The sequence below is a fragment of the Hibiscus syriacus genome, unplaced genomic scaffold (assembly GCF_006381635.1).
Source record: "Hibiscus syriacus cultivar Baekdansim isolate YM2019G1 unplaced genomic scaffold, ASM638163v2 tig00110328_pilon, whole genome shotgun sequence".
NCBI classification, from domain to species: domain Eukaryota; kingdom Viridiplantae; phylum Streptophyta; class Magnoliopsida; order Malvales; family Malvaceae; genus Hibiscus; species Hibiscus syriacus.
The window spans coordinates 258110-277648 of record NW_024062685.1 but is presented as its reverse complement, the minus strand read 5'-3'; the positions used below and the strand labels follow the sequence as shown (position 1 = coordinate 277648).

Below are 19539 nucleotides of genomic sequence, written 5' to 3'. Positions count from 1 at the left end.
GACAACCAAAATCAACATCATCATTGTTAAACAAAATTAAAAAAAATTAAATTAATCAATAAAATTAATATAAATTATAAAGAAAGAAAGAAGGTATAGGAGGAAGAAAGCTGATAAGGTTATATATATATATATATATATATATATATAACTTTGTTTAGAGTAACCAAGTAATGAGTTGTACGAGGTTAGAAGTATACAGTTGGCTGTATTTAACTTGGCAATCGCACATTACATGGCATCTGCAATGCAAACCTAATCACTGCCCTAGTAATTAGGCTTCATCATTGTTTTTGGTAGCATTGTTTTATTACCCCCCAACACAAAAACTTATAGTGGTCCAACCTGTAATTCACCCGCATGAATTATTATTACACACACCAACATGTTAGCATAAAGAAACCAAAAGGGAAAATACATGCATGGGATTGGCAGCCTTTTATTCTTAATCCCCATGGAATTGAGGGTGACTTGTATGCATGGGATTGGCAGCCTTTTAATCCTAATCCCCATATGGCAATGCTTTAAATTTAGGGTGACTAGTTTACTCAAAAAAAAAATGAGGGTGACTAGTGTTGCAGTGGCCCAATATTCCTCAACAGCTAGCTTTAATTCTTTGCACAGGTTGGTGGGAACTATTAAGTTGCCATTCCTCAAAAGAAAAAAAAATGGAGTTGGAAGTGGCAAGCATCCCAACCAAAAAAGCTAACCAGAGGTCCAGAAGAACATGTCTTTTTCCACCCACCACTTCTCACAATATTTAATGTTGTTGTATTCTTAAAATTTTGTATTTTCTCACCTTTAGTAACTCAGACCTTATTTTCTAAATTAATATAGGTATCAATGATTCTTTCCCTCTTCATTCCATAGTTTTGAGTATTTGGGGTCCAAAGAGCAGATATTGTGTGCAATTCTCGACTAGGAAATTTGTTGTTGCCCGCAAATACCAGGTCAGGATACTACCACTACCATTCATTAAGTGCATCATCAGATCACCCAACTACCTACTTCATACGCCATTAAGCTTAACCTAGTGTGGTCAATGAATTTTATATAAAACTTAGAATATTGTGTTAATTTTGGGATAACATTTACTTTCAAGATTGTACAAATACATATGAAATTGATTTTAAAATAATAATTTACTCGACACCACACAATAATCTTATTTACAAGTCAATACTAGTAATTTTTCTGTTTTACGGCAGTATCTTTCAACTAACACAAATGCCCCACACACACACAAAAAATGTTAAAATGTTCCTCTACATATTCAAAAGTACAGGACCAACTATGATTAAGACTAAGAGGTGGTGGTGGTCCTTCAAGTTTCTTGGTGTGTACTGTATCTCAAAATCCAAAAGCACTTTCTTAGAACCTCTTGGGTTTGTTTATATGTTGAACAATGGAAATGGAAGTGAAGTGAGGCCTGAGAAGAGTGTGGTTCTTGTGTTGTGAACACAACAAGACAACACCCAATGCATACAAACTGAATCCTTGCTATCAAAACCAAGCAGCACAAATACTTGCCACTGTATGACTACTTTTGTTTTCCACAATACTAGTTTTTCAATGATTCCCATTTTTGTTGCTTTCCTCGTTGTTTCTTCCTCTCTCGGCTCTTTCCTGTCTTTACCGGATTCCGACCACCGGAAAATGGTGAACCATACTTTTAACCCGGATAAAGACAGTCAAAAGCTAAGGAGAGTCGACGCTTATCTCAAGAAGATTAACAAGCCAGCTGTGAAGACCATTCAGGCATCTTCTTTGAAACTTTCAGCTAGTCTTTGATTGGTGGGCTTGATGATTATATGATTTTGGTCTCTTCGTTTGTTGCTGCAGAGTCCAGATGGTGATGTCATAGATTGTGTTCCATCTCTCCTTCAACCTGCATTTGATCACCCTGAGCTTAGAGGGAAGAAGCCATTGGTAAAAATTTAAAAATTTCTTCTTGTTTAATGGATGCATTGAGTTTCAAGACAATATGGTTTAGTCATTAGGGTGGGTGAGCATGAAACAAAAACTAATGGAAGCTTCGTTCTGACAGGATCCACCGGCGAGGCCAAAAGGTCATAACTCTACAGAAGCAGGCTCTGAAAGCTTCCAGCTTTGGACAGACACAGGTGAATCCTGTCCCAAAGGGACTGTTCCAATCAGAAGGACAACTGAGAAAGACATTCTGAGAGCAAGTTCTGTTAGAAGATATGGAAGAAGAAGACATGTGCGGAGAGACTCCACGAGCAGCGGCCATGAGGTTAGTACCTTCGACCTTTGATACCTAAAAACTTGTCTACTTTTTTAAAATTCAAGACACAAAATATGAGTAAAACTGGCAGTTGGTCTTGACAATGAGATTGGTATCAGAAAAAAATATTTTCTCATTGCAGCATGCAGTTGTGTTTGAGAATGGAGATCAGTATTATGGAGCAAAAGCAAAAATAAATGTATGGGCGCCTCGCGTGACAAATGCGTACGAGTTTAGCTTGTCACAGATATGGATCATCTCTGGTTCTTTTGGCAATGATCTTAATACCATTGAAGCTGGTTGGCAGGCATGTCCCTAAACTTTCGGTACAAAAATATTCAGAAGTTGTTCATTGAGAAGTTTCTTTATGCTTATGATAAGATTTCCATATTCACGTTTCTTCAGGTTAGCCCTGACCTATATGGAGATAATCGCCCAAGGTTCTTCATATACTGGACAGTGAGTATAATATCTAGCAAATCCGAAAGCAAGATTTAAAACCAAGAAAAGTGAATCAACTGCTAATTAACTTTTAATTTACAGAATGATGCTTACCACACCACAGGATGCTACAACTTGCTTTGCTCAGGATTTGTCCAAATCAACAACAAGATTGCTATTGGAGCAGCCATATCCCCAAAGTCCTCCTTCAATGGCAGGCAGTTCGATATTGGCTTAATGGTCTGGAAGGTGAGTTCGATATCGGCTTAAACAGAATCGTCATACAACATTCAACATTTAACGCAGTTTTTTTTTTGTAGGATCCAAAACATGGACATTGGTGGTTAGAATTTGGATCAGGATTACTGGTGGGATACTGGCCTGCATTGCTTTTCAGTCACTTGAGAAGCCATGCAAACATGGTACAATTCGGAGGAGAAGTTGTGAACACCAGATCCTCAGGATTTCACACATCAACGCAAATGGGCAGTGGCCGATTTGCCCGAGAAGGCTTCGGGAAAGCAGCTTATTTCAGGAACTTGCAGACCGTTGATTGGGATAATAATTTGGTTCCGTTTAAAAACCTTCGACTGTTGGCTGATCATTCAAATTGTTACGACATCAGACATGGAAGAAACAATGTTTGGGGAACATACTTTTACTATGGAGGTCCAGGAAGGAATGTAAGATGTCCTTGACTGTTTCAACTTTGAACCCTTTATTTTTATTTTTGTCCTTTTTTACCCCTTTGGGTATTTAGTTTTCATCCCAGGTTGATTCTTAGAAATATTTTTCTCTCTATCAATCAATGTATATTTTTGGCCACCTGGAAGGTTGATTTGCCCTACCATCTGGGAACTATATACATGTAAATTTTGGAGGGAAAATACAAACTGTTAATAATACTAGCAAGTGATGTCTGTCTTTTCTTGTTTGCTGCTAAAATCTAAAATTCTCATTCACAGTAAATAACAGCAGAAATTTCATCAGTTTACACACATTTAGATGTTTGGGAGCTCAAGAAAAGTGCCAAAGAAAGAACCCTTAAATATATATATTAACGAAATGCGTCGGTTTTGATTCTAGGTAATACAACAAACTTATATAGGTCAAGTTTCCTGCCGTAATGCATACACTTCCATTCCACAAGCTTTTCTTGAATGCTTCCATCTGCCTCTTGTCTACATTCGAGTCGAATTCACACGTGGATATAGGGGAGGGGGGGATAACAGAGAAGAATGCTAATTTCTCTGATGTGGCTGGATTTCGTATAATGCTGACAGGAGTGTTTTGTTCATTGCAATTGCTACTAAGTTTTGAAACGGCATCGTCTATAAATGTAACGAGATCTTCCGGACTACAAACTTGAAATCCGTACTTCTCAAAATCAGCCATCAGAACTTTCTTCTCGGTACAGCTCCAGTCCTCTTCCTCAGGGACAGCCGAATATATTCTGCCTAGACCAGTGCATAGTTTAAGAAACTTAGGATCACTTAGAGTTTCCCACAAATTTATGATGCCCAGATTTCCTTCCACGCCTTCAGATTTCATCTTCAATGCTATTTTCCTTATCGATGCAAGGTTCAGAGCAAAATGCTTTACTGTAGCAGAGCAATGCCAGATTGAACTTTCAGAGTTTGATTCACCATGTAGATAATACAGCTCCACCGCATTGGCCAGTGAAAAGCGTGATATGAAGATGAAGAAATCATTAAAATTCATTCCTGTGGAAAGAGAACAAATTTTATCAAGCTATGATAAGAACGTCAACTTTGGAATATCAATTACCACTGTCCAAGTAGAAATAGCATTGGAGCATTTGTAATAGAAAGTATATTGCAAAAACACATGTGATAGGAAGAGTTCTAGTAAGTTGCAGAATCAACTGAATGATACTATCCAAAAAAAATGTATAAGGTCTGTAAAATTCTTCTCTTGCCCCTTCTACATCGGAAAATCGTTGAATAACAAGGGATTAGTGTTGCGGAAGACGGCTATCGGATAGTACAAAATCGCAATTGATAATTTGAGAAAATAAAAATAAAAATAAAGAAGACACAAATTTTACGCGGAAAACTCCTAAATAATATAGGGTAAAAACCACGGGCAACTGCAGAAGAATTTCACTATGAGAAAATAGGAATTACAACTTCTCTCAATCGATCAAGGAGAAAACAATGATAATTCTCTCTTGATAAAAAGGAGAAAACAACTCTCAATAAACTCTCTAAATTCTCTCTAATATTGGAAGAAAGTTAGAATGCTTTGGGATGGTTTTGAAGCTAAATGAGCTAGTGTATTTATAGTTGAAACTTAAGGACTAATTTGTAAATACCCTAAATTACAATTACTAAAGTTTGTAATTTTACCCTTTCATTTTTTTCAACAATTACACATACTTTTGACCATTTAATTCGGTGGAATTAATGCTAACTTTCGGTGCTTTGCTTTCACCTATTTTCAACATTCTCCCACTTGAAGATTTGATTAGAACAACCATATCTTCACACCATTCTTTCTACCTTGTACCATCATGTTTCTTACGTCTCTGACAGGCCACAGGAGGATCGACACCAGGTAAATTTATCAGCATTGATTGCCTTCGTCATGAAATCTGCTATGTTGTCTTTGGTATGGATCTTCTGCATATCTATCGTCCCTTCTTCCACATTTTCACGAATGAAATGGTACTGAACTCGTATGTGCTTTGTCCTTGAATGAAATGCTGGATTCCTTGCTAAATGCAAGGCGCTTTGACTGTCACAAAACAGAGAGACATACTCTTGATTGTGCCCAAGCTCCTCCAATAGCATCTTCAACCAAATTACTTCTTTACTGGCTTGTGTAGCTGCAACATATTCTGCTTCTGTTGTGGATATAGCCACAATTGACTGCAATTTTGAAACCCAGCTTACAGCTCCACCAACAATTTTGAACACATATCATGTAGTAGATTTGCTTTTATCCAAATCCCCTGCATAGTCAGAATCTACATACCCATTTATTAGTAAGTTTGATCCTCCGTAACATAATGCAACATTAGAGGTCCCTTTGATGTATCTCAAGATCCTCTTTATTGTATTCCAATTCTCTTTGCCTGGATTATCCATGTACTGACTAACCACTCCCACTGCTTGTGCAATGTCTGGTCTTGTGCATATCATAGCGAACATTAAACTTCCCACTACTGATGCATACGGTACTCGAGACATCTCTATCCTCTCTTCTTCACTGTTAGGACTCATACTGGAGGATAATTTGAAGTTACTAGGAAGAGGGGTAGAAATTGGCTTACAATCTTGCATGCTGAATCATGACAAGATCTTCTTCAAGTAATTCTTTTGTGAAAGCCAAATCTTCCTATTACTTCTGTCTCGGTGTATTTGCATCCCTAGAATCTTGTTTGTTTATCCCAAGTCCTTCATTTCAAATTCCCTAGCCAGTTGTGCCTTCAATTCTTCAATATGATCTTTGTTGGGTCCTGCAACCAACATGTCATCCATATACAACAGTAATATAACAAAATCGTTATCACCATACCTCTTGAAATAAGCACAATGGTATGCATTAAGTCTGTTGTATCCAAGGCACATAATGAAGGAATCAAATCTCTTATGCCAACACATCGGCGCCTGCTTTAGACCATACAAAGATTTGTTCAACCTGCAAATCAAGTTCTTCTTTTCGTCTTCTTCAAAACCTTCAGGTTGTAGCATATAAATCTCTTCTTCAATATTTCCATGAAGAAAAGTTGTTTTAACATCTAGCTGCTCTAGATTTAAGTTCAATGTAGCACACATTGCCAAGACTACTCGAACTGTTGTTAGTCGAACCACAGGAGAAAAGATTTCATTGAAATCAATACCTTCTTTTTGAGCATATCCTTTGACCATCAGTCTTGCACGATACCTCTCCACTTGATCTTCACCATTTCGCTTGATTTTGAAGACTCATTTGTTACCAATTGGCTTCCTTTCTTGTGGTAGTGGCACAAGGTCTCATGTATTATTTTTATGAAGGGCTTCAATTTCTTCTTGCATCGCCATCATCCACAGTGAAGCATCTGAGCTGTTTATTACCTCCTGGTATGTTGATGGCTCACCGTCCTCTGTTAAAAGGCAGTATGCAATATTACCTTCTATAACATAATCTGAGTGCCAATTGGGACATCTTCTCACACGATCTGATTGACGAGTTGTTGGAGCAGCTTCAAAACTCTCTAGTTCTTATTCATCATGTGTTGGTTCTGCTTCAGAAGAATCTCCTTGTTCAAACTCCTTTTCCACATGTATCTGAGTAGTCTCTGACTTTTCAACGCTATCATCGTCTTCTTTTCTTTGTAGTTTATCTTCTACAAAGATAACATCCCTGCTGATGATCACTTTGCGGGTAGTGGGATCCCACAAGCGAAACCCCTTTACACCGTCAGCATACCCCAAGAATTTGCATTTCCTGGATTTTGGATCCAACTTTAAAATTTCTTGGGAGTTGTACATCACGTACACTATACTTCTAAATATATGGAAGTTTGAATAATCAGCTGGTTTACCAGTCCACATCTCCATTGGTGTCTTCAGCTCTATTGCAGTTGATGGAGCTCGATTCACCAAATAACAGACGGTATTGATTGCTTCTGCCCAGAGCGATTTTTCTAGGCCTGCATTCCTCAACATTGCTCTTGTTCTTTCTATCAAGGTTCTGTTCATCCGTTCTGCCACTCCATTTTGTTGAGGAGTGTTCGCCACTGTGAACTGTCTTTTGATGTATTCTTTCCTGCAAAAGTCATCAAATTATTCGCTTGTGTATTCTCCTCCATTATCTGTTCTGAAACACTTGATCTTATTTCTAGAATCAAGTTCCACCTGCGCTTTTACGTTTTTGAAAGTTGAAAACACGTCTTACTTCTTCTTAATAGGGTACACCCAACATCTCCTAGAGTAGTCATCAATAAATGAGAGAAGTATTTTGCTCCGCTTAAAGATGTAACTGGTGCTTGCCATATGTCAGAGTGAACTAATTCTAGAACACTTTTGCCTCTAGAATTTGACGTATTGAATTTCAATCGGTGCTGCTTACTTGTTATGCAATGCTCACACAAAGGAAGTGATACCTTTTGTTAAGTCTGGAAGTAGCTTTTGCTCCACAATGACTTTCATTCCTTTTCTGACACGTGTCCAAGTTTCTGATGCCATAACATTGCATAATCTGAACTACATGAGGCAACAGAGGCTTCTGCTTCTAGCACAGTCTCTCCCTTCAGCATGTACAAGTTTGCTGTTATCTTTTCGCCTTTCAGCACCACAAGCGCTCCACGGAACACCTTCATGATTGCTTTCCGTGTTTCAATCTTTCTTGCATTATTATCCAACAATCCATATGATAATAAATTTTTCTTCAGGCCTTTCACGTGCCGCACATCTCGAACAACTTTAATTGTTCCATCATTATCTTTAATTTGATGGTTCTCACGCCAACGATCTCTAAGGCATGATCATTGCAATTATACATAGATCCTCCTAAGATAGGTTCATAATGATGGAACCATTCTCTTCTCGAGGTCATATGATATGCTGCTCCCGAATCAATGAGTCATATATTTGCATATCTCTTTCTACCTTCCATGGTGGTTGACGCTTCACAACATAGATCATCTCCATCATCTGAAGTATTTATGGTATTGCCTTGTGGATTGGAGTTTTTATTTAGACTCCAACAATCATTCTTCAAGTGACCCTTCTTTCCACAGTTGTAGCACTTTAAATTCTTTTTGCTTATCGATTTCGATCTACCATGTTTGTGATTGCTACTTTGGCCACGTTCTGTTGATCTCCCTCTCATCGTTGTCAACGCTTCTGCTTGTTGCAGATTTACTTGTCTGTCTTCCTTGTTCTTGCGCCGATTTTCTTATTGTAGAACAGTAGCTGCAACGTCATCGAAGACTAGACTAGTGACATTACTGTTTGTCAAGTTGATGATGAGTTGATCATACGAATCAGGTAGACTTTGAAGTAGAAGTTCAACCCGTTCTTGTTCTCCTATTGTACATCTTAAGGATGTAAACTGAGAAAATAAAGTGTTCAGTGTGTTTAAGTGCTCCATCACTGAAGTAGATTCTGGCATACGGAGAGTGTACACTTTCCTCTTAAGGAAAATTTTATTGTGCAACGATGTGGCCTCGTACAATTTGGTGAGATGATCCCATATCTCTTTAGCTGTCTTCTTCTCCTCGGTGTTTGATAATACTTCATCTGCTAATGCTAGATGAAAGTTTTCCATAGCATTCCCGTCCATTTCGATCCATTTGTTGTCATCTGAAAAATCTACCGGCCTTTCACTGATAGTTGCTATACGTCTTTCCTCAGGATGATCTTCATCTTCAATTTCCACAATGAGAAATTTCTCCCATTGAATTTTTCAATATCAAATTTCGTTGCCATAGCTTCTTTTACGGATAGCTCCTACTATTTCACTATCGTGAATAGTTCTCTGGAACCTTCAAAGAATGGGTAATATCTTCTTACTTTCTTATGTTAGAGGATCCACCTTTTTGGTGGCAACCACAAAGACGATAAGCATATATTACACACTCAAATCTGATTATGATACCAATTGTTACGGAAGACGGCTATCGGATAGAGCAAAATCGCACCTGATAATTTGTGAAAATAAAAATGAAAATAAAGAAGACACAAATTTTACGTGGAAAACTCCTAAATAATATAGGGTAAAAACCACGGCAACGATAGAAGAATTTCACTATGAGAAAATAGGAATTACAACTTCTCTCGATCGATCAAGAAGAAAACAATGATAATTCTCTCTTGATAAAAAGGAGAAAACAACTCTCAAGAAACTCTCTAAATTATCTCTAGTATTGGAAGAAATCTAGAATGCTTTGGGATGGTTTTGAAGCTAAATGAGCTAGAGTATTTATAGTTGAAGCTTAAGGACTAATTTCTAAATACCCTAAATTATAATAACTAAAGTTTATAATTGTACCCTTTCATTTTTTTCAACATTTACACCTACTTTTGACCATTTAATTCGTTGGAATTAATGCTAACTTTCGGTGCTTTGCTTTAACCTATTTTCAACAATTAGATCATGTGGTTAAAATTTCATGGCCAAAATTAAATAAATAAGTCCATCCATAAATTTTGGCCATGAAAAAACAGCTAGAAGAAGAAAAGAGAACATATTTCAACTGGAGAAAAACTTGTAACTAAACATGTGGTGAATTATCATCATCTATGTCGAGATTAAAATATACATGTATTTGCTGCAAGATTGTGTTGACAGAGCCCTTCAAAATCATTGCAAATGTCTTTGATATCCTCTATGTATTCCTTGGCCTCCTTGTAGTCACTTACTAACAGATCCCACTGAAAGAAAGAATAATGAACAAGACATACTTCATATTCTGTACTGGGTTATTCTTATTTTTCTAAAAAACAAGTCTAGTAACTGCATTTACCACCCAAGAAAGATTGTAGCCATTGAACCAGTTGTGGTTCTAAAAAACTTTGTATTATGAGTTAAAGAGGTGTACCAATCATCACATGCAAGAAAGCTAATATGGGGTGAGCAAAACTCGACTCGACTCGAAAAACTGAATTTTTCGACTCGAAAAACTGAATTTTTCGACTCAAAAAAACTTGACTCGAATTGACTTTGAGTTGCAATTTCATAAACTCAACTAAACTCAAAAAAAATTCAAGTTCAAATCAAGTTGTAAAATGCAACTCGAATAACTCGAAATTTTTGTAATTAGTGGACTTATTTTTAAGTTTGAGTCGATTCCTTGGACTTTGTATAATATATGTATATCACATGAAAAAATACGAAGAAATATATATGTATTATATATAGTTATAGAAAGTCACTTGAATTGGAATCAAATAATATTATAATATTATAAATATTTACAACTAAATTTAAACAAAAACTTGAAAAATTAACTCTACTCGAAAAAAATTTCAAATCAAGTTCGAGTTGTAAAATAGGACTCGTCAACTCGAATAACTCAATTTTTTTAATCGACTCGATCGAACATTCACCCTACTAACATCTATACGAGGCTTGAAACTAAAGCTTTAGGCGAACTACATCATCACAGGAGCTTTGGGACCTAGATCACATTTTACCCCTCTTTATGGGACCTAATATTGCAAGACGGTATTTTACCCCTCTTTATAAGTTAGAAACACCATGAAAAAAATATCTTCAGTCGTTATCCAACAAACACATTAGCCAATGCCCTTCCATTCCCCAATCCCTCTATCTGTCATTTCCTCTAAGTCTATTATCCTTTTTCAGGGGACCTTTTTAAATTGCAAGCCCTTAAAATATTGATAACCTTCAAATTGATTTTTAGGAAAGAATAAAAAAGAAAAAATAATGTAATTTACCAGATTATGGACTTGGTAGTACCATCCACTAGGTACAAAGATAATTTCATTCTAGTCCTGCGTGTACTCCAGCCAGGTAGCCTTCGCATAACATGAAAATAAGAGCATATGTTTAATATGCACAGGAAAAAAATTACAAATACATTTTGAAGCTCTAGAAGGACTAGTTACCTTCCTAAAACCAGGAAATTTAGTCTCACTAATGTCATCAAAGATGTTATATATAGTGGTTTTCATGTTCTTGGGGTGAAATAAGACAGCAGTCAAGAAACAATGCCATTAAAGGCCTGCAATGTATAGAAAATGCATTCTTGTAACAGTAATCCGCTCTATAATAAGATGTGATAAGATGATAATATCCTATGCAGTTGTCATCACAACCCCATAAAAGAATACATGTAAATTTCTCTCAGCTTTTTAGTATCTTTTGAACCTTTTAGGTGATATCTGATATGAGCAAAGACCATGGATCCATTCTGTAGGGCAAATTTAAAAACAAGAGAGCTGCACAAGCCACCAGCTCCATATATGATAGGTTATACCTGGTTTCAAGCTCAGGGCAGCGAAGCATTGTGCTAGGCTAGTATTAAGGCCACCAGACACAAACATATGACACTCAATGTATCACTCCCTAATTCGGATTAATTGGGCTACTTATTTAAAGGTGTTGAAAGTTAGTTTCAAAGTTTGACAACCAACTTTGAAAAATGTTTTTCAAATTTTGGTAAATGTTTCTTTGAAAAATGTTTTTCAAAGTTTGGTAAAGTTTGGTAGATGTTTGTTGAAAATAGGAATGGGTAAATTCACTTTAGTCTTTTCACTTTAGGGTATTTTCAAAGATTAGTCCCTAAGTTTCAACTATAAATACCCTAGCTCATTTAGCTTCAAAATCATCCCAAAATCCCAAATCATTTCTTTCTCCCAATACTAGAGAGCTTTCTTGTGAGTATTGAGTGTTTTGTAAACACCTGTAAATTTTATCTCTAGTAAAAGATCTGCAGCAGTATGGAGACGTAAGCAAAATTGGCTGAACTATTATTTTTCCGCTTATATTTCACATTCTCACTAATCATGTTATAGGGAAATTACTCGTACTCTGTTAATTTCCCAATAACTGGCAATCAGAGCTTTTGGTTATGAATTTTGTCAATTTTTGCGAGGTTAATATTCACGTGAATAGTGAAGTTTGTGAATAGTAAAATTTTGTCGGCGATACAAATTTGTTGACGGAGGTGTTCTAATACACGGGTGTTTACGAAAATTGTCAGAACGATCTAAAGAAGCCAGATTCGAGTGGGAGCGATGGCTGCAGACGAATGTAATGTGAAAATTGAAAACTTCAATGGTGCGGACTTTGGCTTTTGGAAGATGCAGATTGAATATTTTTTGTACCAGAAAAATCTATATCAACCTCTCTCAGGAAATCAACCAGAGGGCATGAAGAATGAAGACTGGGCTCTTCTCGACAGATAAGCCCTCGGAGTTATCCGAATGACATTATCCCGCAATGTTGCTTTCAACATAGCAAAGGAAAAGACCACGGTGGGTCTTATGGCGGTTCTCTCCAGTATGTATGAGAAGCCATCGGCCTCAAATAAAGTTCATTTGTTGAGGCGATTATTCAATTTGCGGATGGCGGAAGGGGTATCAGTGGCTCAACACCTAAATGAACTCAACACAATCACAACCCAATTGAGTTCAATAGAAATTGAATTTGATGATGAAGTTCGAGCATTAATTCTCTTATCATATTTACCAGACAGTTGGAATACTATTATTACAGCAGTCAGCAGCTCATCGGAAAATAACAAATTAAAATTCGACGATGTACAGGATCTGGTATTGAGTGAAGAAATTCGACGGAGAGAATCGGGTGAAACATCAACCTCCTCAGCCTTGCACACGGAGTCCAGAGGGAGAACTTCAGAAAGAAATTCAAATCGTGGCAGATCGAAATCCAGACGGGGAAAATCTAGAATGGGAAAGAAAGATTTTACCTGTTATAATTGTGGCAATAAGAGTCACTTTAAAAGAGATTGTCGAGCACTGAAGAAAGATACCGGCACACAGGATTCTGCCAACATGACAGAGGAGACAAGTGATGCCATGATTCTAAGCGCCAACAGTCCAATTGAATCATGGATCTTGGATTCAGGAGCTTCTTTCCACTCCACCCCATGCCGAGAAATCATGGAGAACTATGTCAGTAGTGATTTTGGGAAGGTTTATCTAGCTGATGATGAAACCTTGAAGATCGTCGGAAAAGGAGACATTCGATTAAAGTTGCCAAACCAGACCACCTGGATGCTGAAAGGAGTAAGACATATTCCTGGCCTCAAAAGAAATTTGATTTCTGTAGGACAGCTTGATAGAGAAGGATATATCACAACTTTTTCAGGCTGTGAATGGAAGATCGCCAAAGGAGAACTCGTCATTGCTCGTGGTATGAAGACTGGTACTCTCTATATAACCTCAAATTTAGAGAATATCATTGCTGCAACAGATGCTGATGGAAAATCAAACCTATGGCACCAAAGGCTTGGCCATATGAGCGAGAAAGGGATGAAGACACTTTTGTCAAAAGGAAAGCTGTCGGATCTAAAGAATGTAGATGTCAGACTATGTGAGGATTGCATATTTGGCAAACAAAAAAAATCAGTTTTGCAAAGATTGACAAGACACCCAAGGCAGAAAAGTTAGAGTTGGTTCATACTGATGTATGGGGACCATCTCCAGTTCTATCCCTTGCATGCTCACTATATTATGTCACCTTCATCGATGATTCAACAAGGAAGGTGTGAGTTTATTTCCTGAAGAAGAAATCAGAAGTCTTTGATACCTTCAGAAAATGGAAGGCCATAGTGGAAAATGAGACTGGTCTGAAAGTCAAGTGATTGAGGTCTGACAATGGAGGAGAGTATAGAAATAGGATATTCAGAGATTTCTGCGCAAATAATGGGATCAAGATGGAGACAACAGTTCCCATGAAACCGCAGCAGAATGGTGTAGCAGAGCGCATGAACAGAACTATGAATGAACGTGCCAGAAGCATGAGGATACATGCCAGATTGCCCAAATTTCTATGGGCTGAAGCTATCAATACTACAACTTACTTGATCAACCGTGGGCCCTCAATTCCTTTGGATGGCAGAATACCAGAGGAAGTTTGGAGCAAGAAAGAAATAAACCTTTCACACCTAAGAGTGTTTGGTTGTATTTCTTATGTACACATAGATTCTACTGAAAGAAGTAAACTTGATGCCAAGTCCAACAAATGTGTCTTTGTTGGTTATGGTGGTGATGAGTTTGGTTACCGGTTTTGGGACTATGAAAATCGGAAGATCATCAAAAGCAGAGATGTCATTTTCAATGAGAATGTGATGTACAAAGACATGTCAACCATGGAATCAAGTAGCTCCAACACCGAAGCTGAAACAAAGGAATTTGTTGAGTTTGAGGAGATTTTTGGAAATGATGTTCAGATCACTCCTGAAGCAGTTCAAGAAGAACCAGTCACACCAGAACTGAGACGCTCATCCATAATTTCTAAACCAATCCAACGGTATTCTCCTTCTTTGCACTACTTGTTGCTGGCTGACAATGATGAACCAGAGTGCTATGATGAAGCAATGCAAGTGGAGGATTCAGTCAAGTGGGAGTATTCCATGAAAGATGAGATTGACTCGCTTATGTCAAATCAGACTTGGGAATTAGCTGAATTACCACCAGGAAAGAAAGTGCTCCACAACAAGTGGATTTACAGGATCAAAGAAGAGCATGGTGGGAGAAAACGCTACAAAGCAAGATTGGTTGTCAAAGTTTTTCAGCAAAAAGAAGATATTGACTACAATGAAATTTTCTCTCCAGTCGTAATATTGTCTACAATCAGACTGGTGTTGAAAATTGTAGCTGCAGAGAATTTACATCTTGAGCAGTTAGATGTAAAGACAACTTTCCTTCATGGTGATTTGGAGGAAGAAATCTATATGAGGCAGCCAGAAGGCTTCATAGAGGCAGACAAGAAAAACCTGGTATGCAGGTTGAAGAAGAGCTTGTATGGTTTAAAACAAGCTCCTAGATAGTGGTACAAGAAGTTCGATAACTTCATGAGTAGCAGTGGTTTTACCAGATGCCAAACAGATCATTGTTGCTATATCAAGAGGTTCGACAATAGCTTCATTATTTTATTGTTGTACATTGATGACATGCTCGTTGCAAGCTCAGATATGCAAGAGATTATAAACTTGAAGCAAAAATTGTCGAAGCAGTTTGCAATGAAAGATCTGGGCGCTGCAAAGCAGATTCTTGTGTTGAGGATCAAGAGAGACATAAAGTCGGAGACTTTTATGTTATCACAGGCTGAGTACATCAATAAAGTACTCTCAAGGTTCAACATGAAAGATGCTAAACCAGTAAGTACACCTTTAGGTGTTAATTTTAGACTCTCCAAAAAATAGTCACCAAAGACGGAGGAAGAACGTGCACACATGGTGAAGGTGTTGTATGCCTCAGCAATTGGAAGTCTAATGTATACCATGGTTTGTACCAGACTAGATATTGCTCAAGCAGTAGGAGCTGTTAGCAGGTACATGAATAATCCGGGTAAGGTACACTGGGAAGCAGTCAAATGGATCCTCATATATCTTCGGGGTACTACAAACAAAACACTTTGTTTCAAAGGTGGAGATACGATACTGACAGGCTATGTAGATGTTGACTTAGCTGGAAATATTGACATCAAAAGGAGCACTACAGGGTATGTCTATACTCTAGGAGGAACTGCAGTGAGTTGGGTTTCTCAACTACAGAAGATAGTTGCTCTCTCCACAACTGAAGCAGAATATGTCGCTGTTATGGAAGACAGCAAGGAGATTGTTTGGCTCCAAAGTTTCTTGAAAGAGTTAGGCAAGAAATAAGAAAACAATGTCTTGTATTGCGACAGTTAAAGTGCTATCCATCTAGCAAAGAATCCGTCTTTTCATTCCAGGACGAAACACATACAATTGAGATATCATTTTATCCGATCTCTTCTGGAAGATGAGATTTTGAAACTTGAAAAGATTAGTGGAGCTCAAAATCCAGCAGACATGTTGACAAAGACAGTGACTACGGTCAAACTGAAGTTGTGTTCAGCTTCAGTTGGCATGCTAGAATAACAAGACCAGAAATACTGCTGCATTGATCGAGGTGTGAAGACATATTAAAATCAGTCTTCAAGTGGGAGATTGTTAAAAGTTAGTTTCAAAGTTCGGCAACCAACTTTGAAAAATGTTTTTCAAAGTTTGGTAAATGTTTCTTTGAAAAATATTTTTCAAAGTTTGGTAGATGTTTGTTGAAAATAAGAATGGGTAAATTCACTTTAGTCATTGCACTTTAGGGTATTTTCAAAGATTAATCCCTAAGTTTCAACTATAAATACCCTAGCTCATTTAGCTTCAAAATCATCCCAAAATCCGAAATCATTTCCTTCTCCCAATACTAGAGAGCTTTCTTGTGAGTAGTGAGTGTTTTGTCTGTAAATTTTCGCTATAGTAAAAGATCTGCAACAGTCCGAAGACGTAAGCAAAATTGGTTGAACTCCATTATCAATTTCGGGTATTATTTTTCCGCTTTTATTTCGCATTCTCACTAATCTGGTTATAGGGAAATTACTCGTACTCTGTTAATTTCCCAACAAAAGGACCATCTGCCATTTAGGTAAAGGATCTCTCAGAGACTCTTTACTCTTGCTCTGCCTTTATAGCACCTTAATTGACTTCAGCATTTGCGTGAAGCAGAAGAAACTCAAGAAACTAGTTGTTATAGTTCTAAAGCTGACTAGATGTTCTTTTAACTAGTGCAAGAAGACTAGAAAGCTAAAATCTCCAAACATGTCATATTGAGAAAAAAGTTATCCATGCCTGTCAAACGGAAGAATAACTTGCTGAGGCGGCAGAAAAAACTACTTTTTCTTGCCACACACATTTTTTGACCAGCTATATGATCTGAAAACATCAGCATGAAAAGATGTCCAGGATCCTGGAATCAAAAGGTTTAAATGGTTAGATAGTTTCCTTTACACTAAATATTCATGGATACAGAATGGTCATTAAGCATCTTCACTGGAAAGACAAATATCTAAAGTTCTACAATATATGCAACTACAGATGATATTGTTGCATATATATTCAAATCTTTAGATCCCATATACACAAAGGGATAGTCAGAGTAACTTAAATCATTATTAACTTTATTAGTTTCCACATCGTCATGTATGTGATAATTGTCAAGAATAACATCCACGACTTTAGGGATAAGTCATATCCATGTATGAGTTCTGAAATCCACACGGCTTAGCGATTTAAAATAGAAAAAAGAGGAACCTTTATGAAACAATGATCAACTAACGATCAATACTAAAAGATTAAAACTCGCACCTTCACGAAATGCCAATCCTTCAAATATAGAACGAACTTCGCATTAACATCAAGGTTCTCCTTCAAACCCTGAAGCCAGTGATTAACAAACTCAGAAACATACATTTCTATCCTTTTCTGATCCGTAAATTCCCTTGTATCAAAATCTGCAACCTGTAGTGCGTAATTCACGGGGGTGGGGGAATTCAAGTTGTGAATTCCATAACCATTGTACCCCAAGTGTTTGTAAAAACGACCAAAAGAAAAACAGAATGAAAAGTTGAGAAAGACAACGAAATACCTGAACTTTGGATTTACCAAAATGGGTAGAAAAAAAAGAGGAGTTTAGATTGGCCATTGACTGAAACCCAGTGTTTGGAAGCTGTCCAATCATCTATTAAACCAGTAAATAGCACAGGCTGATTTTGGGCCAAGTACAACTAAAAGAACACCACTAATATGCATTCTTTTTGCAGCGTTTATCTTAAAAATGCCACTAATGTAGGACTTTTTAGCAGCGATTTTAGAAACGCCAATAATGTTACAGTTTTGTGGCATTTTGGCTGTAAACGCTACTAATATACAGAAAGACTATGGCGATTGCTTAAAAAATACCATTATATATACATTCTTTTGCGGCGTTTGTATAAAAACACTACTAAAATATTAGTTTGTAGTGGCAATTTGTTACAAACGCAAAATACAGCTAATGTTACCATTTTCTGGCGTTTTAACCATAAACGAAGCAATATGTAAAAACTTAGCGGCGTTTCGACAGTAAACGCCACTAAAACCCAGTTTTGCAGTGACATTATTTGCTAGAATCTCTAATTTTTTCTTGTTTGTAACACAAAATGAAATAATTATGGATACCCGGTTTATTTTTAGTATTTTAATTAAATAAACATGTCAGAAAGTAAGTTATTCTATTAGTTAAGTGTCGTATGTGTTTAATATATATTTCTCATTCAATGTGTATCAAATTACAAATCGCAATAATTAATATAAACCCTTTTGATGTTTATGTTTAAGAACAGAATAATTGAACTATTTTCAAGCAATTCGTCTCCGCTATACTTTTCATGTATCTCAAGTTCATTGCTTATCGTAAAACATCCTACACAATCCACAATTTTGCCATGAATGCAGGATATATTTTTGGAGAAACCAAAGATTTATTCTCTTACATCATTTATAATAACCTCGCTAACTACAATAATACCATTACAATTCAACATAATTTTATCAAATATTAATTCTGAACCATCCTTGTAACACCTCAACCCGTATCCGACCCGAATACGAGCCCAAGATGTCACATTGACTTTTCAAAACCTTTTTCTTACAAAATATCAAAACATTTGAACTCATTTTAAGAAAATACGATAATATATTATTGAATTGTGTTTGTTATAAAATTTTAAGGAAAAAATGTATTTATAAACAGTAAAATACGATATGAACAGTACCGTATGAACAATAATGAACAGTACCTTCTACAATACCCGAACAATGCCATGAACAGTGAAAAATTCGAATATAAATCATGCATCGATGCACTGCTACAATACTGCTACAATACTGCTACAATATTGCTATAGTAACTTTGTAAAATACGTATAAATTCATAAAATCCAAGGTTTCATCCGTATAAAATTTTCATTTTACATATACATATTTAAAACATTACAAAATTCAATCATATGATTTTACAAAACCGATTAAAACATATCGGATTCAAATCTTTTATATTAGTACATGCCAACTAAATTCTTTCTAACAAAATACATGTAAATTGATTTACATTTCTGATCTGATCTTAGATAAGGAGAACTGACATGTCTTGTTCCTCTTTACTTCTCTTTTTGCTTTCCAAACCTACATGTGAAATAATCACACGCTAAGTCGATGACTTAGTGAGGCATATAAACATATATAATAAAAATCATAAAACATTTCACATAACAGAATACATACATGTACATATGGCAACATTGTTATGATCTCTATCATATTCATACACTATTATCATTCATATTTCTTATCTCTT

The 19539-nt window shown here is 36.6% G+C and overlaps 2 protein-coding genes and 1 pseudogene across 2 annotated transcripts in view; 2 read left to right on the top strand and 1 right to left on the bottom strand.

Moving 5' to 3' along the window:
* Positions 1–7040, top strand: part of LOC120118402 (acyl-carrier-protein phosphodiesterase PptH-like) — a 29304-nt gene extending 22264 nt beyond the window's left edge. The window contains exon 8 of the mRNA XM_039138435.1: positions 7030–7040. The gene's annotated coding sequence lies outside the window, so the exon portion shown is untranslated. The remainder of the gene's footprint in view (positions 1–7029) is intronic.
* Positions 1294–3712, top strand: LOC120118782. The gene is made up of 8 exons (XM_039138762.1): positions 1294–1454; positions 1566–1758; positions 1819–1929; positions 2048–2254; positions 2388–2552; positions 2651–2704; positions 2789–2935; positions 3007–3712. The coding sequence occupies exons 1-8, from the start codon at positions 1294–1296 to the stop codon at positions 3382–3384; spliced, it is 1416 nt and encodes a 471-aa protein (XP_038994693.1). The 3' UTR covers positions 3385–3712.
* On the bottom strand, positions 3531–18208 carry LOC120118781 (annotated as a pseudogene).
* Between the last annotated feature and the right edge of the window lie 1331 nt (positions 18209–19539).

What these genes read in the sequence shown, in the direction of transcription:
- LOC120118782 (XM_039138762.1), top strand. Translation starts at nt 1,294, where the DNA reads ATGATTAAGACTAAGAGGTGGTGGTGGTCCTTCAAGTTTCTTGGTGTG. An exon ending in CCATTGAAGCTGGTTGGCAG is followed by an intron (nt 2,553 to 2,650) that starts GCATGTCCCTAA and finishes ACGTTTCTTCAG; the next exon opens with GTTAGCCCTGACCTATATGG. An exon ending in GGTTCTTCATATACTGGACA is followed by an intron (nt 2,705 to 2,788) that starts GTGAGTATAATA and finishes TTTAATTTACAG; the next exon opens with AATGATGCTTACCACACCAC.